This window comes from Anabrus simplex, chromosome 8 (assembly GCF_040414725.1).
Source record: "Anabrus simplex isolate iqAnaSimp1 chromosome 8, ASM4041472v1, whole genome shotgun sequence".
In the NCBI taxonomy this organism is placed as follows: Eukaryota; Metazoa; Arthropoda; class Insecta; order Orthoptera; family Tettigoniidae; genus Anabrus; species Anabrus simplex.
In genome coordinates, this window is record NC_090272.1 from 219997466 (window position 1) to 220020692 (window position 23227).

Genomic DNA, 23227 nt, shown 5'->3' on the forward strand with positions numbered 1-23227 from the left:
ACTGCTCTTCATAGAAACTTTCAGCATGGAAGAAATAGACATTAATGGCTTTTATGGTATTCACTCTCTAGCCCAGAAAGGCGACAGAGGTTGCCCATCAGGCGGATTAAGCTGCTACATAAAGCCGCACCTACAGCCTATCAGTCAAATTATCTGCACATTCAACACTTTAACAGTAATCGTTGGTAGGATGAACATAATAGGAGTGTACGTCACGCCCAATACAGATCCTGAGGTCATAATAGATGAGCTGAGGAAGACACTGGAGAACACAGACAATAACAAACCAACCCTGTTACTTGGTGATCTGAACTGCCGTGTAGACAAATGGGATACAAAGTCTCAAGCGATCAAATACTTTCTTCTAGACTACCAGCTAAGACTTCTAAACAGGAAGAATGATTACACATATATTGCCCCAAATGGTAGGAGCACAATTAACTTAATCTTCTCAAATGTAGAAGGACACGCGCAGGTGAAGACCGAAAAAGAAGCAATTAGGAAACACCTTCCAGTAACAGCGGAAATACAATTAAGTAATGGAACACTACGTCAGTCAGGAGATCCCCCTAAGCAGAGAGTCTCTAGACATATAGAGGTGGAAAGATGGCAAAAGAGCAAAGAAGTGATTCCGACAATCATGCATATGATAGGGCTAGGGAACCTGGATGGAGCGACAGAAGCATTGAATGACACAATTCGGCATGCTTCCACTATATTACCTTCATTTGATCGCACTGCAAAGCCATGGTTTGATAAGGAATGTTACATCATGAGACAATCAACGTTACATTTACTTCACTCTGCTAGGGTATGTGGTATGGACGCGCTAGCGAAATATGCTGAGGAACGTCGGAAATATAGAACTCTACTAAAGGAAAAGAAAACAAATTATGATTTATATATAGAACAGAAGTTATTATCTGAGGCAGAAGTGAAGCCTTATAAAATCTTAAAGTACTAAAGAAACAGGCATCAACTCCTCTTGTAAACATGTTGCAATGGGAGTCACATTTTCATCATCTTCTTGGAGAATCGAACATAAGAACAAACGGCTTCACTCTGCAACTGACAAACATCCAGGACACGCGCCCAATCACAACAGAGGAGGTCAGCCAACTTATCAGCAATGGGAAAAATAACAAAGCAGCTGGACCAGATGGGATTTACATAGAACATTTAAAAGAGACACTCCATGACCTGCTAGAACTGCTAACATGCCTATTCAATGAATGCCTAAAACGTAAGACAGTTCCAGATCAGTGGAGGAAGACACTCATAACTGTGATCTACAAAGGAAAAGGGAAGAAGGAGGATCCAAACTCTTACAGGGGAATTGCCCTGGAAAATGTTATGTTCAAAATCTTCTCCAAACTCCTTCTAAGACGGATGGAACAAAGTCTACATGCTAACATACCATCGAATCAATACGGCTTTACCCCGGGAAAATCAACTCTCCAGGCTGTGCAGGATCTTGTGCAAGAAATAATAACGACCTTAGCGCAACCTGGTAGACTGCTGTATGCAATCTATATAGACTATTCTAAGGCATTTGACAGTATTAACAGAAGGATACTTATCCATAAGTTGGAAAACATATTAGGCACTTCCAATAGTGAATTAGAAACATTGAAATCCATTTTAAACGTGAATTATGTAACAATCTATGATGGAATCACCACGTTGAGGATTATCACTCAAACAAAGGGTCTTCTACAAGGGGATCCGATGAGTCCAGTTCTCTTCAACGTGATGACCTCAGATATTGAGCAATCTATAGACTCAAGATCAGTCAAACTGCTTATGTATGCGGATGACATGGTCATCCTTTCAAGATACCGTGAAGACCTACAAACAGCCATGGAGAACATTAGGGTATGGGCGAAAGATAATTCTATGGAAATAAATAGTTCCAAAACAAAGGCTATGAAATTTAGAAGGTGAGGAAGGATATCTAATATGGACCAACTAAAATACGGAGAAGAACCTTTAGAATTCGTATCCAACTTCAAATACCTGGGTGTCGTATTACAAACTACTGGAACTGCTTTCTCCCTACATGTACAGGAGCGAGCTACAGAAGCAACGAAAGTCTCATACGACATCCCAAAACTCCAAAACCTATCCCTATCAACAGCAATGAAACTATTCAAAATTAAAGTTATGCCAACTGCCACATATGGTATTCAATTAATTTGGCCTTATTTGTTGGTGAACAACCTTAGGAAGCTAGAAAGTGTCAAAGCGAGATTTATTAAGAGAGCTCTCTCAATATAAAAATTCTCAAGAAATAGCTACACCTATAAAATAGCGCAGGAAACCTTCTTCATGGAAGACATAAAGCACATTTTTGGTCTACCGGAAACGCATGCATAAAGAACTATCATTGAGGAGAGACGGAAAAAAGCTGACGAGATACCCCAAGAAATAATGGAGACTGATGCAATGAAGTCAGAAATTTGGAAGGGACCAAATTTCAAGCTTCGACATCTATATACACGATTTGTTGTCCACGGGTTTCATGGAAGGATCTGCCAGAATGAGGCATTCCATGAACCCAAGGAGGATTGCGTCTGCAAGAAATGTAATAATCCATGCTCTAAATACCATTTAGTGGAATGTGTAAACAGACCTCAATCTCTAATCACAGAAATGACAGAGTGGTAAAAAACTTGATTGTACACATTGTGTTTAATAAATTAATTAAAAGGGCACGAAGATCGGAGCGTCTGAAGAAGTACTGGGAGGACCGCAAAGCCCGAACAATCCCTTCAGAGAGACCTGAACGACGGACTGACTAAAGTGATCCTATGTGGTCATAAAAGAAGAAGAAGAAGAAGAAGAAGAAATTAATTAAAACATATATTTTGCCTAATAATTATCTCGTGATACCCTCCTGCTGGCAGTGAAATATGCCACCCTGTTTCTCCGCAAGATCAGATATGTTTTAAGAGATCATACTGCATACTGTCAATATCAGTTTCTTTTAAAATTCTGTGATTAGAAAATACTGCTATGGTGCCAGAGCACAGTCAATTGTTTAAAAAACAGTGGCAATCTCTGAGGAGATTGGGTTATTGTATTGAATAGGATCTGATTGAGGTTCATGGTAGAAATGCATTAAAAAATATAATGACCTTAGAGAACTGCAAAGATGTAGTAAAACTGAAAAATTAAATAAGGTATGCCAGTTTTTGTGTTATTGTTGCAATGCAGTGAGAAATGTGAGGTTCTTAGAAGTGAAGCATCCATGGTCTGTCGAATTATTTAGTTCTTTGAGGTTGTTTCCTGTACCTTTCCTATTTGAAACATCAGTAAACTGTATGGAAGGTGCAGAAAACACAGCACGGTTCAACCCAGAAGAAGAACTAAATGTAAAGTTGCTCACTTTTGCACAATTGTTCAATACGAGGAAGTATTGCAGACAAACACTTCTGTAATTCTTAATTTACAGACATAAATGTCTTCTGTTCCTTATTTTAATGTTGGTCAGTACCAAAAATTCCTCCTTGCTCAGATACATCACTGAAAACTGTAGGAGAATAGATAGATACATTTCTTGAATGTTGAGGAGGTTTATATTTTTTTTTCTAGGATTCATGATCTATCAAGACTAATATCTAGCATTTGAAATCTTTCTAAAGCTGGTCAGACGTGCTGCAATATTCTACAAGGTAAAATAGAGTGCTGAGAACCAAAAAAGGTTAGAGAACCCCTGCTCCAATGACTGGCAACCTTTTGAAACCAATTTTTGTTCAAATCCAGGCGGTAGGATTCACAGTTGTGGGCCTAGTCTGAGACCTGGACAGGAAGAACATAAAAGTATATAAAGATCTAGGAGTACACTATAAAATAACACTTGTTTTGATAATCTGTCAGATAACAGCAAATATATTTGGATGTTTTGCTAATACCACATATGATAAAACTCTTGAGAAACTATTTCTTAAAAGATAACATTACAGTTCCAGGAGCGAAGGTTGTTAATAAACATATAGTGGAACTGCTCTTGACACTTGTTTGTGGTGAAATTAATTTGTGCCCTAAACTTCTACCTCATTGTTTGTTTGTTTGTTTGTTTGTTTCTGACAGAAACTGTTAGCATACCAGCTGTTCTCTAATCATCTTGTGTACTATCAGACGAAGAATTCAAGAATTCTGATTTTAAGAGACTGTCCACTTGAAAGTGCCTGTGAGTTGCATACAGAGGTTCTGGAAGAATTGCTACATAAATATTACTCTGTGTGTGAAGAAATGAAAGTAGGTAACCATAAGAATGTACTTCTGTACTCCATTCAATCTGTGCTGTGTTGATTTTTAGACTCTGAAAATGGTATATAAGCTGAAGTATTTACTGACATCTAGATTTATTCAAGGCTGACTGGAATATCATGTTTTTCTTGTTAGAGCAATTGGCTGTATTGGTTTATGGCAGTTCTTTATAGATAGAATTCAAGAATTTTTGTGTGTTATGATCATGAACAGAAACTTGCAGATATGTCCTTAATCAGTTCCTTTTCTGAAGCAATAGAAAACTGCATAAGGTTTACATTTTAATGTGGAAGATGATTGAATGGCAGAGATAAGAAAACTTGCTTTGGCAGATTTACCTTCAACGTCTGCAATACCAAAAACTGAATATTCTTTTTCAAGGTCTATGCTACTTGGCTGATTATATTACTTGTAAGTTGTCTATTTTCTCAGCGTAACTACGAGCATCATTTCAAAACATATTAAAAGTACTCAAAGCGAGAATACAACCACTGGTTTTCATCCAACTTACTCTCAACCACTGATAGCTCCCTTCATTTCCAAATGCCAGTGAACACTTTGCATGGTATACAGACTAATGAAATACTGCAACAGTTGTTGCAACCTTTCCTGTTCCCTTACTTATAGATAGGATCGATCGCAATCGACCGACCAACCAATCAATCACCGCTGATCTGCATTTAGGGAAGTCGCTCAGGTGGCAGATTTCCTTTCTGTTGTTTACCTAGACTTTCCTTAAATAATTTTTAAAAAATTTGAAATGTATCGAACATTTCCCTTGTTAATTTATTCCACTCCCTAACTCACCTTCCTATAAATGAATATTTGCCCTAATTTGTCTTCTTGAATTCCAAATTTATCTTCATATTGTGCTCTTTTCTACTTTTAAAGACACCACTCAAACTTATTTGTCTACTAATGTCATCCTACGTCATCTCTCTAAAGACAGCTCGGAACATATCACTTATGATATAGATGTTGATTCCCATAGGGAAACTGAAATATTTGTCCTGAATGAGTAAATTTATAATACCAATAAAAATGGTCCGTTATTGGACATTATAAATTTTCCAGCTAACTCATTCTTGCTTGCCAGCGTTTCGCCCTCGTGTGCTAGGGTGGGCTCATCAGTTGGTACCTAACACACCTACCAATACGCTGGCTAGTGCATAACGTGGAGGCCACTGCGTAGGCTAACTGGAGCCACCGGCAGTGCCAATGCACTAAGAGACCTTGTCTCATTACCAAAAATTGATGCCTGCTTGGCTATCAGATGATATAGATGTTGATTCCCATAGGGAAACTGAAATATTTGTCCTGAATGAGTAAATTTATAATACCAATATAAATGGTCCGTTATTGGACATTATAAATTTTCCAGCTAACTCATTCTTGCTTGCCAGCGTTTCGCCCTCGTGTGCTAGGGTGGGCTCATCAGTTGGTACCTAACACACCTACTAATACGCTGGCTAGTGCATAACGTGGAGGCCACTGCGTAGGCTAACTGGAGCCACCGGCAGTGCCAATGCACTAAGAGACCTTGTCTCATTACCAAAAATTGATGCCTGCTTGGCCATCAGATGATATAGATGTTGATTCCCATAGGGAAACTGAAATATTTGTCCTGAATGAGTAAATTTATAATACCAATATAAATGGTCCGTTATTGGACATTATAAATTTTCCAGCTAACTCATTCTTGCTTGCCAGCGTTTCGCCCTCATGTGCTAGGGTGGGCTCATCAGTTGGTACCTAACACACCTACCAATACGCTGGCTAGTGCATAACGTGGAGGCCACTGCGTAGGCTAACTGGAGCCACCGGCAGTGCCAATGCACTAAGAGACCTTGTCTCATTACCAAAAATTGATGCCTGCTTGGCCATCAGATGATAAGAGACAAGGTCTCTTAGTGCATTGGCACTGCCGGTGGCTCCAGTTAGCCTACGCAGTGGCCTCCACGTTATGCACTAGCCAGCGTATTGGTAGGTGTGTTAGGTACCAACTGATGAGCCCACCCTAGCACACGAGGGCGAAACGCTGGCAAGCAAGAATGAGTTAGCTGGAAAATTTATAATGTCCAATAACGGACCATTTATATTGGTATTATAAATTTACTCATTCAGGACAAATATTTCAGTTTCCCTATGGGAATCAACATCTATATCATCTGATGGCCAAGCAGGCATCAATTTTTGGTAGTGAGACAAGGTCTCTTAGTGCATTGGCAGTGCCGGTGGCTCCAGTTAGCCTACGCAGTGGCCTCCACGTTATGCACTAGCCAGCGTATTGGTAGGTGTGTTAGGTACCAACTGATGAGCCCACCCTAGCACACGAGGGCGAAACGCTGGCAAGCAAGAATGAGTTAGCTGGAAAATTTATAATGTCCAATAACGGACCATTTATATTGGTATTATAAATTTACTCATTCAGGACAAATATTTCAGTTTCCCTATGGGAATCAACATCTATATCATCTGATGGCCAAGCAGGCATCAATTTTTGGTAATGAGACAAGGTCTCTTAGTGCATTGGCACTGCCGGTGGCTCCAGTTAGCCTATGCAGCTGCCTCCACGTTATGCACTAGCCAGCGTATTGGTAGGTGTGTTAGGTACCAACTGATGAGCCCACCCTAGCACACGAGGGCGAAACGCTGGCAAGCAAGAATGAGTTAGCTGGAAAATTTATAATGTCCAATAACGGACCATTACCGGGCGAGTTGGCCGTGTGTGTAGAGGCGCGCGGCTGTGAGCTTGCATCCGGGAGATAGTAGGTTCGAATCCCACTATCGGCAGCCCTGAAGATGGTTTTCCGTGGTTTCCCATTTTCACACCAGGCAAATGCTGGGGATGTACCTTAATTAAGGCCACGGCCCGCTTCCTTCCAACTCCTAGGCCTTTCCTATCCCATCGTCGCCATAAGACCTATCTGTGTCGGTGCGACGTAAAGCCCCTAGCAAAAAAATAATTTAAAAAAAATAACGGACCATTTATATTGGTATTATAAATTTACTCATTCAGGACAAATATTTCAGTTTCCCTATGGGAATCAACATCTATATCATCTGATGGCCAAGCAGGCATCAATTTTTGGTAATGAGACAAGGTCTTTTAGTGCATTGGCACTGCCGGTGGCTCCAGTTAGCCTACGCAGTGGCCTCCACGTTATGCACTAGCCAGCGTATTGGTAGGTGTGTTAGGTACCAACTGATGAGTCCACCCTAGCACACGAGGGCGAAACGCTGGCAAGCAAGAATGAGTTAGCTGGAAAATTTATAATGTCCAATAACGGACCATTTATATTGGTATTACATATCACTTAGTCAAGCAGCTCGTCTCCTTTCTCCCAAGTCTTCCCAGCGCAAACTTTGCAACATTTTCGTAACGGTACTATTTTGTCGGAAATCATCCAGAACAAATCAAGCTGCTTTTCTTTGGGTTTTTTCTAGTTTTCGAATCAAGTAATCCTGATGAGGGTGCCATACAGTGGAACCATACTCTAGTTGAGGTCTTACCAGAGTCTTATATGCCCTCTCTTTCCACCCTTACTACAACCCCTAAATACCCTCATAACCATGTGCAACTGCTTGTCCAGAACAGTGTATTTATTGCTGCAGTCAAGAGCTTTGCATCTGTGATGATGTCATGTGCACAATGTGCTTTCTTCTGCTAGAAAGTGGCTCTGCCCTTTTACGCTTCTACATATGTTGCTAAGACTTATTCATTATTATTATTATTAGAAAAGCGCACGAATGTGCATTACAAAGATTATTGACCGTTTTAGTCTTTGCTATAATTGCATAGAGATTTGTTGTTGTTTTTACATTTTGTGGTGTGATATATTTCACAGAACTGATCACACAGCGAACACTCACATTTTTCATTTGGGTCGTGATAAGACATATTTTTAAATATTTAATGGTGGTAACCATGTACTGCTAGTTTTACTATCACATGTCTTAGCTTCTGGTTGGCATTCGTCCAATTTTGATCCAACATGGCATCTGTGCTGTAGAACTCTAGCGGAATTTCTTCTCTCTTCTTCCGCCTCTCTGCTAGGTGTGCTTCTACATTCTTTGTGGATGGCAGTGGTAGTTTTATCCTCAGTTCTTCAATAAGGAAGGGTTCCCGTGCTAGTTCGTATGTTAGGCGGGAACGCGTGTATTTTGAGATGCCCATTATGGTCTTTAGGAATTTTGCCTTAACTCCTTCTATGGTGGCCAGGTCTCTCTTTGTTAATCTTTCCCATATCAATTGGATTCCATAGGTGAGTATTGGTAGTATCTTTGTTTCAAATAGGCACACAGCTGTTTTTAAGGATAACTGCTGTAGATTGTTCATGTCGTACATGGCTTTCATGGCTGCAACTGCTTTGTCTTTTATGTGTAGTCTGAACGTCCCAGTAGTATGCAAGGTTATTCCCAGGTATTTGAATGAAATTACTATTTCCACTTTGCCGTCTTCGTATCCTGCATTGTCGTTTGCTGCATTTTGTCCGCCTTTCCGAAAGACCATCTGTTGAGTTTTTGTTCAGTTTATTTTCAGACTGTTATTTCCTGCTCATTCAGCTAGTGCTGAGAAGGCGTGTTGGAGCTCTTCCTTCTTTGTTGACCCTAGGACCATGTTGTCTGCATATGTGTAGATCACTGCATCCTTTGCTCTTTCACTGATTGCTGTTGTTACATCCGCGGTGGCAATATTGAATAGTATGGGGCTGAGTGGATCACCTTGCACCACTCCATTAGTTTGGGTGATTTCCTTTGTTTTGTGGGTCGCATCGTCTATGGTGATCTGGTTGTATGCCGGAATATTTCTTATTAGAGCTGTAAGGGGAGTATTTCCAATCATAGTCTGGAGTTTTGACATTAGTTTCTTCCTGTCTATTATGTCAAAGGCTTTTGTATAGTCTATGAAGACTGTATAAAATTTTCCTTTGTGAAGCCGTTGTGCTTCTTCTATGTCATTGAGTAGGTTTTGAATTGCATGCAAGGTTCCTCTTTCTCTACTAAATCCAAATTGCTCCTCTGGTATTTTGGGGTCTACTTCTTCAACTATCCTGTTGGTTAGGATTCTTGTTAACAGCTTGAAGATATTGCTTTCTAGAGCGATTCCTCTGTATGAGTTCAGACCTAATCATTTATAACAGCAAATATACCAAGATTTTAGTATAAACAGTTAAGAAATCACAAGATAATGCACCCAAAAATATTTCAATATAAATGAAATATTACAGATAACAGTGAATAAAAACACGAAAGTAATTGGTAGATGCTTAATAGGTTAAGCAGCTTTAAAATAGTAACTAAGTTCAAAAGAATGCAAGCCAGACAGAAGGTATGCAGGAAGCGGAAGTCAGAAAAGGCAGTGAAAATGAGTGGAAGGTGAGAAAAAGCAAGAATATTGGTTTTTTAACTCACCTGCCAATTTATTCAGATCTCCTACCTACTGGCTGACAGATGTCTTCATTTCAGCACCACTACCCCATACGAGAGATGTGGTGCTGATGCTCATTCAGTCCAACATCTCATCACAGATTGCAATGACTACTTCAGAAGAATGAATCCACAGACATTACGAGTGAAGAAGGTGCGTACTCGTCAGTCAGCCAAAACAAACTGGCAGAAGAAAGTTTTAAATGAAAGGCAAAGAGCATAGCATGTTACTCTTTGAACTGATATGAGGGGATGAATTGCATGCGCTCTTTCTTCAAAACAGGATTGTTTTCTTGCCATTCTTCTTTTGCTGATATAAGATAGGGACTGGTAACCAGTCAATCATGAGAACAGATTTAGTAGAATTTAATGAGAGAAAAAAAGAGTTCCAGAAAAGATTCACTTCCCTCGCTCGAAATTCTCACACAAGAACTAGAAGGAGCTCGTTTTGCATTTTGATTTCACTTGTTCACATTTGAACAGATTCTACAACAGCTGAAAATATTATCTCTCTTGCACGAGTATGATACAGTGAGGCTGGCTGCATCCCAGTTGTCAAATTTATCCATTCTCTGTCTGAAAAATGATAATGATGATTTCAAAACCTGCTTACAGTTAAAAAAGGGAGCCAAACATCGGTCTCGTAATATTTCTACTTTGTCTTTATAGCACGCATTCAGTTCCCATGACCTGTGCTACATTGCAGCACTCCTTTGATATCTGCAACTAAAGTCCTGCCACTAATAATGCCTACTAATGTATCATATTTCTAATTCACCTGTATTTAGGTAACAACAGGAAATTCATACCTCTACAGTAACCATTCCCAAACTGTGGTCTGCAGTAATAATGTAAGTTGTAACGATTTGAAGAGTGAAATTTTATTGTACGCACACAATTCATAGACCATTATACTAAATTTAGGAACTACAGTATGTGTCTTCATACAGTATATAACTTGGCCAATAGATGGAACAAGTCAGCAGCTGAAAAGGAAAAAAATTACTGCGTTTAATGCCTTTCATGTTAAAATACCTGTGTGAGCGTACACACATGAAGACGAAGTACAGAAAGAGAGCTAATGTAGAGGCTGATCATCGGTTTGAGCGACTACGCTTGTAAAACAGCACTATCCATCCCATTCATCCAACAACCTCAACAAGTGAATTTTTTCAAATAAGTTTCCATATCCAGACTGTTGTAATTTTTAGCCAAGTATCACATTGTTTTATAATATCTGTGCATTTATTAAGCATCTTTATGTAAATGAAGTTAAATTAAGCTTTCAAAGAAAATAAATGTTAGTCCTAAATTATGCAAATAAAATCAAACATTGTATCATTACAAAATTCTGCTCTTTTTCTTTCGTTTTGTTTGCTGAATACAGTATTATGTTCTGTGGCTAACAGGTCCTTGGACATGGATGTGATATGCTGAGAGAACCTCAGACACAAAAAGTTTGGGAATCCCTGCTCTACAGTATTAGTTCAACTCTGTTGCATGAAAATCAACTGTCTCGTAATCATTCTATTTTAATTAAATGCCATGTGGTCCCTTCCCATGACCCTCATTACACTACAGCACCCCTCCAAGATCTGTGGCTAAAGGTCTGTCACCAATAATGTCACCTCTAATGTATCATATTTCTAACTCGCCTGTATTCTGATCTGAGAAAATATATATGTCTGCGACATTATTTTAACTTTGTTGTAAACATACAAACTGAATTTCATGAAAATGAATATGTTTAACACTGAATTACATACGAATGAGGTTTAATTAATAAGTTTTTAAAGTGTTTTGTCAGAACCTATAGAAATTTATGTATAACACAGAATTACGCAGAACTGAGTTACATATAAACCAGTTGGTCTCGACAGTAGTAAGAAGTTTAGTTAGAATTTGTGTGACATTTTTCTTGTTATGAGAAGCCAGAGAGACATCAACTATGGTATAATTTCAACAATTTTATTTACATCAATTTACAAGGAGATACAAGATACTGTACAAGGAGAAATCGAAGAACCAGATTTAGTGCAGATGGAAGATAAAGAAAACGAGGTGCCCATGGCAGAGATCGAGTGGACCACTAAAAGAATGAAACGAGGCAAGGCAGCTGGAATTGACGAGGTCACCATAGAAATTATAATAGCAGCAGGAGTAGTTGGTCTACAGTGGTTGTATAGACTCTTCAGAGTGATATGGAGAGAAAAGACAGTTCCAAAAGAGTGGACAAAAGGGGGTCATTATACCAATTTTCAAGAAAGGAGACAGGAAGCAATGTGAAAATTACAGAGGAGTGACACTGATACCTCATACAGTTAATATCCTTGAACGAATCTTAGATAAACGAATATGAGACAGAGTAGAGGGAAAATTGGCAGAACACCAGTATGGATTCAGAAGAGGCAGGTCCACATTTGACCCAATATTTACATTGCATCAAATGATGGAAAAGTATTGGGAATATTGAAAGGACATGGTAGTAACATTTCTAGATATTGAAAAGGCATAGGACAGTGTACCAAGGAATTTGGTATGGAAAACATTGACAGAGGCATAAACTGAGAATGAAACAAAGCAGATGGTAATAGCATTGTATCAAAATTGCAAAAGTTGTGTTAGAACAAAAGGGGGTCAAACTGAATGTTCAGAGTTGAGACAGGCTTAAGACAGGGAAGTGTATTGTCTTCCTTACTCTTCATTATCATCATGGATAGAATTCTACATAATTTCAAGGAGAAGATGATGGGCAAGCAAGTATAGTCTATGCTCTTTGCTGATGACATTGTAGTTTGGGGAAATAATGAAGAGGAAGTACAGGCACAAGTTGATTTATGGAATGAGGAGATAAGTAATTTTGGAATGAAGATTGTCTGTCTGTTAGGTCATCGGCCCAGAGGCTGGTTGGATCCTCAAACAGCACCACCAAAGGCTATGCAGTTATAGGGAAACTGCAAAAACCAACAGCAGCACCAAAATGAGGCATACTAGGCAAGATGAGGAGTGAGGTAGTTTGCCATTCCTTTCCTCACTGGATCAGAAGGTGCTATTGCAGCACGACTGATCCTATGAGCAACACCTTTCATAACACTCAGACACTAGTTGTGCTCCAAATGTCATTACTCAGCACCACCCATACCCCAGCAGTTTCCATACTGTCACAGCTATGGATGAGACTGGGACTTTGGTGGAAGCTACATTTTGCTCTGGCCTGTGCCAAGACATGGATACAGATATATTAGTACTGTGAAAAGTAAGACTTTGATCATGACAAGAGGTAACAGAAAATCCAGGGGAGGGATAAAAATAGGAAATGAACCTCTTTAAGTAGTGAAAATTTTTTAATATTTGGGCAGCGTGATATCACAAGATGGTAATTTGGATGGAGAAATTGATTTAGGAATACAGCAGTCTGCAAGTTTCTACCAGTGTGTGAAAGACATTGTATGGAACAAAGATGTGTCAATAAAGTGCAAGGTTTTATACTCGTCCTATTATAAACCTATACTGACCTATGCTTCAGCAGCCTGGACGTTAACTAAGTGGAACTAAAGTAAGATACAAGCAGCTGAAATGAGGTTCTTGAGGAGCATACGGGGAAAGACAAGACGAGATAGAATACAAAATTAGGAAATAAGGAGAAGCGTGGGAGTGTGTAAACTTCAAGAAGAGATTGGTATAGCAAAGCTAAAATGGTTTGGACACATGATGAGAATGCCAGGAGAGAGAATACCAAAGAGAACATTCATGGATACAAAGACTGCAAAGAGGCCTAGGGGACGTCCTAGAATGAGATGGAGGAGCTCTGTAGTGGACTGTATTGCAAATAGAGGAGTCGATAGCAATAAAGTACTAGAAGAGGAGTGGTGGGAAGTTCGAGTTAGGTGGAGGGCTTTGATACACTACCCTACCCAGAGAGAATCTGGAAAAGGGAATGGGTGAAGAAGAGTAATAAATCATTTTGATTTCTGTCTTTAACTTCTAAATTAATTCAGCTGTCAATCCAATTAGATGTCATAAATGAGGAGGGTCAATGGTTAGCATTTTGTTCTTGAGGGATTTATGGAGGCCAAGTCTTTCTTCTGGTAATACTCAAGAAATGTCTAGTTGTTACCTTTCTGTTAGAATTTTCAGTAATAATTAACCCTGAACAGCGAAGGACAAGGGTAAGTTCTTGGCACCTTAAAATGGGGATATTTTAGAAACTCTAATAGGAAGCTCTCTGGTCCTCCAAGTTGGGTATTAAGCATGTGGCTAGTTCCCTCTCCCCATAAAGTAAGGTGCATTTGGTAGATCTAATAGAGTGCGCCAGAGTTTATTATTCCAGTATGGTGTCTGGGTTGAATGTGGTGGGCGACAGTTCGAACAACTTTTGTAAACAACATTCAGTATCCAGTATCTAACTAAGCGCAAAGGTGTCACTTCAATGATTGTTAGTTCTAAATTGTTTAGGAATATAGAGCATTTGAGAAAATATGCAATCTATTATGTCGTTTGTGACATTCCTAGGAATTCCTTTGAATTCATCTTGAGTATATGCACACCTTTGTCTTCTTCTTCTTCTTCTTCTTCTTCTTCTTCCTCTTCTTCTTCTTCTTCTTCTTCTTCTTCTTCTTCTTCATTTCCCATTTCCAGTCTTCTGAGTCAGGTTTTGAACCAAAGACTTCCACAGTTGTTTATCTCTCCACCACTCCCTTCCTCCAATATTTCTTCTACTTTTACTCCTCTTCTCTATACTCTCCTTCACCACATCCGTCCACCTTTCTCTGGGCCTTTCCTGTTCTCTTCTTCCTATTATTTTCTCCATAAATACTCACTCTAGAACTCTATCCTCTTCCATTTTCATCACGTGTCCATACCATTTCAGTTTACTGGTCTCTATATTGCCTTGCAGTTTAGGGAATCCAATTCTCTCTCTCTCTCATTTCTATGTTTCTGATTTTATCCCTTCATGTCTTCCCAATTATTCCTCTAAGAAATTTCATCTTGTCTGCTTGGATTCTGCTTTCTTCATGTTTTTTAGTTGTCAATGTCCCCACATATGTCAAAATTAGTGTGTAATACATTGAGTACAGAATTTTCTTGCATTTCTCTGGATGTCCCAGTTCCACACTATATCTCTTACACACTGGTAAAACCCATTGGCTTGTTGGATTCTCTTTCCAATTTCTTTGTTTATTTTCCCATCTTCTGAAAGTATATTCCCCAAATTATTTTTATTTAATGTGTGGGGTGTGGTGGGGGGGAGAAGAGCTGGGGCTTGAGAAGAAATGGATGCACAAGAACTGGGATTGATGAGCTGAGATTCTATCTATTTGAAGATCACAGGGAACAAAGATATGAGTCTTTTCCTTGTCTCTTCTCCTTCCGTCCCTCCTTCTTTCCATACTAATCTTTCATTGCATTTATCTTATTATGAGTTCCATTTCATGTTCCCATCTTTCTATTTATAACTTGATTTTTCCTCATGACAGTGACTTATTTTAGTGGATAATTTACTGAATATTAGATCAGAACAATTTTCAAGTATTATGCTATCTATTTTTGTTATATGTATGGCCAATTAGTGTTTTAAGTAGAAGCCTCCATGGCTCAGACAGCAGCGCATCGTCCTCTCACTGCTGGGTTCAGTGATTCCAATCGCAGTCACTCCATGTAAGATTTGTGCTGGGAAAAGCAGAGGCGGGACAGATTTTTCTCCAGGTACTCCGGTTTTCCCTGTCATACTTCATTCCAGCAACACTCTCCAATATCATTTTGTTTCATCCATTAGTCATTAATCATTGCCCCAGAGGAGTGTGAAAGGCTTCGGCAGCTGGGACAATTCCTATCCTCACTGCAAGATAGAGGCTTCATTCATTCCATCCCTGACCCGGTCATTGACTGGAAAACAGGTTGTAGATTTTCAAATTAGTTTTTTAAGTGTTTTAAGACCTTATGGCTGATGATGGCCTAATATCAATAGGCCAAAACTAGTACCATGATTAAAATTGAAGTACTAATTTTATATTGTATTGATTAGGTGGATTACCTCATTTATCTGCAATAATTATTATGTCATCTATACGGTACGTGAAAATAATAAACTTTGACACAGCCCTTTTGTCGGAAATAAACCAGAACAAATCGTGCTGTTTTCCTTTGTATCATTTCCATGCACCCATACAAGTTCCGAGTGTGCTGGATGATTTTCACCTGTTTCTGAATCTGAAAGGGTTGCTTTTGTTGGTTTTTTACAATCTACTTCACGTCGCACCAACACCGATAGGTCTTATGGTGATGATGGGATACGAAAGGGCTAGGAGTGAGAAGGAAGTATCCATGGCATTAATTAAGGTACAGCCGCAGCATTTGCCAAGTGTGAAAACGGGAAACCATGGAAAACCACTTTCAAGGCTGCCGACAGTGGTGTTCAAACCCACTATCCCCTGGATGCAAGCTGATAGCTATGTGACCCAGACCACACAGCCACTTGCTCGGTAAAAATAAAATAAAATAAGGCTTCCTTAGTTCCATAGAAATTATCATAGGTATCAAAGAAGCTAGGCCTATGGTATATATTTTTCCTTTAATTAGTATAATGGAATTTATTCTAGTTCTAGTTTGTACAAACATTTTCCCTGTAATCTTTCTGTTGTGTAAAAAGATTAAAAGTGTTTCTAGGTCAGTAAAATAGATTTTTCCAGGAACACTTCACAGTTTATGATCTCACTAAACTGGCTAAAAATGGTGGTACTTTGTTTAAAAAATTTTTTTCTTTTTGGTTGGGAAAGGAGTTCTGTGTTTGATAAACATCACAAATATTCCAGAAAGGTGTTCTTATGTTCCAGAGAAGAGCAGTCATTGCAAGCACGTTTAATTATTGTTAAGGTGGTCAGATTTTTAAAAGTGGAAAATTCAACTGCACTCCATGTCATAAATGTCAGTACGGTATGTAAAAAGAAGCTTAGCAGCATTTTTAATCAGCATTTAATCTCAGCAACACCTTCTTAAACTTTTACTTGCCCCCAAAGGGTTGGTATTAGTGAAAAACAACAAACATAACTTCAATAACATTTCTCCTTTTATTTTAGGTAACAGGTCTTTAGATTTTACATTTTTAAAGTAGTGTTACAAAATGAAGATATTGTGCTTTACGTACTGAATATTTTTACAGTTTAATCTCAGTAGAAATACCATACAGGTATTTTAAATTCTGCTGTACAAACAAATAATTATACTACAAGGTAAGCAAGGCAGAACTCCAGTTATCTTGAACCATTCTAGCACAATGTCTTCCTAGTTTTACACCTTACACTTATTTATTGTTTGAAATGTTTTTGACCTCACTATACCATAACCTATAACTAGGGTATTCTTTCAGAAACATTTCCAAACCAGATTCAAACTAACGTGCATTAAAAGCTTATTTCTTTAACAGTGTAAATGACATAACCCCTATTGTACAAAATGAACTTACAATTAGCTTACATTATTTAACTCACTGACTTGCTGCCTGGAGATCTAGAGCCAACCCAAGGTCCTCAAATGTTCATATTTGATTATAATCAATAATTATTGTTAAAGTGGTCAGATTTTTAAAAGTGGAAAAAATCAACTGCACTCCATGCCATAAAAAATAAAATAAAAAGAAGCTTAGCAGCATGTTTAATCACCGTTTAATCTCAGCAACACCTTTCTCAATTAGATTTCTCAGCTTCATTGCTATGAGGCAACAAACATAGAGTACAATAGTAACATCTAACTGTGATATGGGAGGTGGAAGACCCTTGTGGTCAACTGTAATACAATCTCTGATTAGAGGGTGGTTGTAGACAGAAAGGCACATACCTTACTGTGCTTGATAAAAGGGTTGTTACAAAGGAAACAGTTTTCAACTATCCAAGAAAGCGTGAATAAGCATTAGAACTGGATGTTGAAGTGCCGATGTGCTCCTGAGGGTGCTCTGCCACTCTCTGTTTATATCTATTACTGCCAGTTGCTGACTATTATGATACTAAATCATTGCTTTCAAGTTACAGCAACCTCCACACACTCTGTGAATTACCAGGATCCATGAAGAACCAACCAGACACCCAGCCCAACAGTGCTTGGAACATGTGCTTTAACACATAAAAGAGTAGTTTTCCTGGAAAACTATTAGTGTTACAAAGAAAATCCAGATGTTATTTTTTGTAGAAAAATGAATTTTAAGAACGTATGCTACACTTTATTTTGCAATAGGACTAGCCGTTTGCCCACCTCCATGGCTCAGGCAGCAGCACACTGGCCTCTCACTGCTGGATTTCCTGGTTCAAATCACGGTCACTCCATGTGAGATTTGTCCTGGACAAAGCGGAGGCGGGACAGGTTTTTCTCCAAATACTCTGGTTTTCCCTATCATCTTTCATTCCAGCGATACTCTCCAATATCATTTCATCTGTCAGCCATTAATCATTGCCTCAAAGGAGTGCGGCAGGCTTCGACAGCCGGCACAATTCCTATCCTCACCTCTAGATGGAGGCTTCATTCATTCCATTCCTGAGTTGGTCGAATGACTGAAAACACGCTGAAGATTTTCACTAGTCATTTACACATTGTTTTGTTTTTTTGGCAATAAAACATTTATAAGTCCAATAAACAGCTATGTATTAACGGCTGCTGCTTTGAAACAATACATCACCGCATAACGTAGGCTTCCATTTAACAGTGGCTAGCTTTGGCTAGCCTTGTAGCTCTACGTTCAGGAGGTGGTCCCACCATCAACTGTCCTGAGAATGGTTTACCGTGGTTCCCCATTTTCCTGGACTAAGGCAAGTGACATGGCTACTACCCCCTCACCTTCTCTGCACCTCAAATCACCTCTACAAATCTCCTTGGCCTGTGAGAGAATGTTACCCTGTAGAAGTCTGGCTCCATGTCTAACTAGAGGTCGCGAGTTTGATTTCTGTCAGGTTCGGGAATTTTAACCATAATTGGTTAATTATACCAGCATGGGGGCTGGTAGTACGTGTCATCTTCCATCATCATTTCATCCTCATCGTGATGTGCAAGTGGCCTGAAGGCATCAAATCAAAAGACCTGCATATGGTGAGCCAAACTTTTCTTTGGACACTCCGGCACTAAAAGCTATACGCCATTTCATTTACCCTATAGGAGACTTGTTGAAGTTGAAAGCTTGCCGAAAAATATTTTTTTTGAAAGAAAAAACAACAAATTCATTATTGACATATCAGAATAGGCCTATACAGGATGTACTCAAAAAAATTCCAATACGTGCAGAAGAGGCAGCATGCAACAAACAAAGGAAAAAAAGGTCCTACATTTATTGGTCGTAAACACAATATTTTTGGAGTTATGGTCCACTACTACTACTATCAATGATCATGATGTTCCAATAATTAACGGAGCCGTAAATACCTTCCTACCTAAACATCATTTATCGTAAGCCTACTAGTGTGTTGTATTATGTTGTGTACTGCCTCTTCTGCAAATATTGGATCTTTTCTTTTTTTTTTTTCAAGGAAATCCTGTGGTTGAACTGAATATCTGACATATTGTACCAACTTTCAGTTCAATTGTCTTGCAGTTTAGCCATGACTGAGTGAGGGACCAACAGACACTTAATAAGCTATTAAATAATTTTTTACAAATACTAGTAATATAGTTTCAGATCAATATTTTAAAATAAAACATAGTCAGTTATGTGACACTTTCTTCTGAGAGTGTTTGTGCAAAATCTAACAAAATTCTACCCAGTGGTTTAGACGTGATATCACTATGGAAGGCAGACTTATGTCATTTCAATTTTAATAATAATGATTTAATCTAGCACTAACATTTTCTTGCCATGAGATATAGATTAATACACAAGTGATTTACATGCATTTGTAACACAGTTTCAAGTCATAGATTCTTAGTGAAATTTCTAATGCTGTGTCATCCATACAGATGATTTCTGACAATTGCTGCGGAAAATTATGGTTGTTACAATCTGATCTTGAAGTTGGTTTTATTTTTCCAATTTCTATGTTTCTCTCCACTTCCCAAATCATTTAGAAATGGATCCTCTGGCTCCAAAGAATAGGCTTTTAACGGTAATTCATTTGACTATATGATCTTTGAGATTGAGGAATTTCATTTTGGAGACATATTCCATCAATGTGATGCCTCGAAAAACCATTAGAAGTTATGGGAGTGTTCAATAAATAATCCTAAATTGGCACAGTAATTAAGTGAACCGTGGCAGAGAAAAGTTACTGGTGCTGCTATAGCAATGTCAGGATAAGTGGAGTTCTACTCTACTAGCACACCATTCCATCTACCGGATGCTGGTTCTACGAATACCTACCTGGCTGTGGGCACACGGGACAGCATTGTCCAAACTGCTTGATGGGCTTTGCGCAAGGCAACTCGCTTCTACTTGGACACTTAAACCTGTGACACTCTATGCTTCCGCTGTTGCACTGGCACATGACGCAGTCCATGGGGCCGAATGGACCAATGACGGGATGCCATGTCGAGCCGTCTAGATAATACCTGAAAATAACATCATCATTAGGGGGCAGATGTTGTTGACCTAAAAAAATCATTGAAAATGATCATTAAAATGTTGTTAAATGTGTGGGAAAATGCTACAAAATAAGGAAAAAAACGACTTTAAAATATTTGATCAAACAGAATTCTGGTGGCTGTGTAACAAAGATATTAAAAAATATATATCCCTATTATATGCACTGCATGGCTCTTATTTCTACAGAAATAATTCTCTCCTAATTTACTGAAAGTGTATATAAATATGGATATAATGGCTTACCGTACTTTCCTTTTTATTTTACAATTAGCTTTATGTCACACTGACACAAGCTTGTCTTATAGTGATGATGGGTGAGGAAAGGACTAGGAGTGGGAAGGAAGTGGCTGTGGCCTTAATTAAAGTACAGCCCCAGCATTTGCCTGGTGGAAAAATGGGAAACCACAAAAAACCATCTTCAGGGCTGCTGACAGATCCAGGTAATAAAAACCTGGGGCCTCTGGGCAAGAGGCAGGCATGCTACCCCTACACCGCAGAGACGGCTCGATGATTTAATGAGAAGAGGTGTGAAACTTAACAATCTCATAGAGCTAGTTGCAAATAGGATTTAGTGAGGCACTTAGTAAATTAACAGAGGCTTGCAGACTGATTGCTGAAAGGCACTATAGTCTACGATGGAGATATGTGTACAGTATGTATTTATTTATTGTCTCTCTTTTTGGGGGCACACAGATGGCAATGGTATGTGATAAACGGGTTAAAATCAGGTTGCGAGTTTCACAAATAGGAAAAGTCCTCTCAGTTTTAATTACTGCGTTGATCAGATGAAAGTTCCTTTTGGGAATCATTGTAAGTATCTAGGTGTTAATATAAGGAACGATCTTCACATCACATCAATGGAATTGTAAATAAAGGGTTCAGATCTCTGCACATGGTTATGAGGGTATTTAGGGGTGTAGTAAGGATATAAAGGAGAGGGCATATAAGTCTCTGGTAAGACCCCAACTAGAATATGGTCCCAGTGTATGGGATCCTCACCAGGATTACTTGATTCAAGAACTGGAAATAATCCAAAGAAAAGCAGCTTGATTTGTTCTGGGTGATTTCCGACAAAAGAGTAGCATTACAAAAATGTTGCAAAGTTTGGGCTGGGAAGACTTGGAAGAAAGGAGGTGAGCTGTTTGACTAAGTGGTATGTTACATGTGACCACCATGTCAACAAAACCTGCAATTTGTAGTAACGCCAAAATATCACATCAAATGAGATGGTCCCAAGGAGTCCAATATCAATTTTGAATATCAACTAAGAGCTACCAGCTTTCACACCATCATTAAAGTGAAAATATTATACCATTTGCTAATGACATTTAGCTTACGCATACAACTGATTATACATCAGTCATAAGACTACCATTCAAAGACATTTAGAATTGTTAATGTTTATCAACACGTTTTAACAAGACGACATTTGATTTGATAATTGGAATGTTTCTCCGGTATCAACCACTTGCTAGTTAAATATTGCTATATATCAACTTCCTATCACAAGTTCACAATCAACTGTTGCACTATTTACTTTACTCATATTTACAAGTCATGTAAAGCTATCAATTTAATAGTTTTTTTACTACATGTTACTTCTTATTCATGATCTTTTAAGATTCCTTCTGTATAGTCCTATTTTGACAGTAGTTCATAAGTCAATCAGGTGCCTGATTTTATTTTAAGGTCAAATAATGGCTGATGATGCCTGCAAAATTAAGGCGAAGCATGTACTATCTTTTAAATAACATGTCAACGAATAATTTAATAAGCACAAGATCCTAATTGTCTGTGTTTAATGTATTGATTAGGTGGATAAAATAAAAAAAATGACTATTGTTATTATATACGGTAAAGTTAAGTGATATGTTCCGAGCTGTCAGTGGAGAGATGGCGTGGAATAACATCAGTAGACGAATAAGTTTTGAGTGGTGTCTTTAAAAGAAGGAAAGATCACAAAATGATGATAAAGTTGGAATTCAAGAGGACGAATCGGGCAAATATTTGTTTACAGGAAGCGGAGTTAGGGACTGGAATAACTTACCAAGGGAGAAGTTCAATAAATTTCCAATCTCTTTGCAATCATTTAAGAAATGCTCGCCTGGGTGACTGCTCTAAGTGCAGATCATGATTTGTTGATTGATAGATTGGTTGGTTGGTTGGTTGGTTGGTTGGTTGGTTGGTTGGTTGGTTGGTTGGTTGGTTGGTTGGTTGGTTGGTTGGTTGGTTGGTTGGTTGGTTGGTTGGTTGGTTGGTTGGTTGGTTGGTTGGTTGGTTGGTTGGTTGGTTGGTTGGTTGGTTGGTTGGTTGGTTGGTTGGTTGGTTGGTTGGTTGGTTGGTTGGTTGGTTGGTTGGTTGGTTGGTTGGTTGGTTGGTTGGTTGGTTGGTTGGTTGGTTGGTTGGTTGGTTGGTTGGTTGGTTGGTTGGTTGGTTGGTTGGTTGGTTGGTTGGTTGGTTGGTTGGTTGGTTGGTTGGTTGGTTGGTTGGTTGGTTGGTTGGTTGGTTGGTTGGTTGGTTGGTTGGTTGGTTGGTTGGTTGGTTGGTTGGTTGGTTGGTTGGTTGGTTGGTTGGTTGGTTGGTTGGTTGGTTGGTTGGTTGGTTGGTTGGTTGGTTGGTTGGTTGGTTGGTTGGTTGGTTGGTTGGTTGGTTGGTTGGTTGGTTGGTTGGTTGGTTGGTTGGTTGGTTGGTTGGTTGGTTGGTTGGTTGGTTGGTTGGTTGGTTGGTTGGTTGGTTGGTTGGTTGGTTGGTTGGTTGGTTGGTTGGTTGGTTGGTTGGTTGGTTGGTTGGTTGGTTGGTTGGTTGGTTGGTTGGTTGGTTGGTTGGTTGGTTGGTTGGTTGGTTGGTTGGTTGGTTGGTTGGTTGGTTGGTTGGTTGGTTGGTTGGTTGGTTGGTTGGTTGGTTGGTTGGTTGGTTGGTTGGTTGGTTGGTTGGTTGGTTGGTTGGTTGGTTGGTTGGTTGGTTGGTTGG

The 23227-nt window shown here is 39.0% G+C and overlaps 1 protein-coding gene across 1 annotated transcript in view; it reads right to left on the minus strand.

The window, feature by feature from the left end:
* Nucleotides 1-23227, minus strand: part of LOC136879377 (chordin-like protein 1) — a 209255-nt gene that overhangs the window by 12869 nt on the left and 173159 nt on the right. The window contains exon 7 of the mRNA XM_068229025.1: nucleotides 20036-20223. Within this exon, the coding sequence (XP_068085126.1) occupies nucleotides 20036-20223 (188 nt within the window). The remainder of the gene's footprint in view (nucleotides 1-20035; nucleotides 20224-23227) is intronic.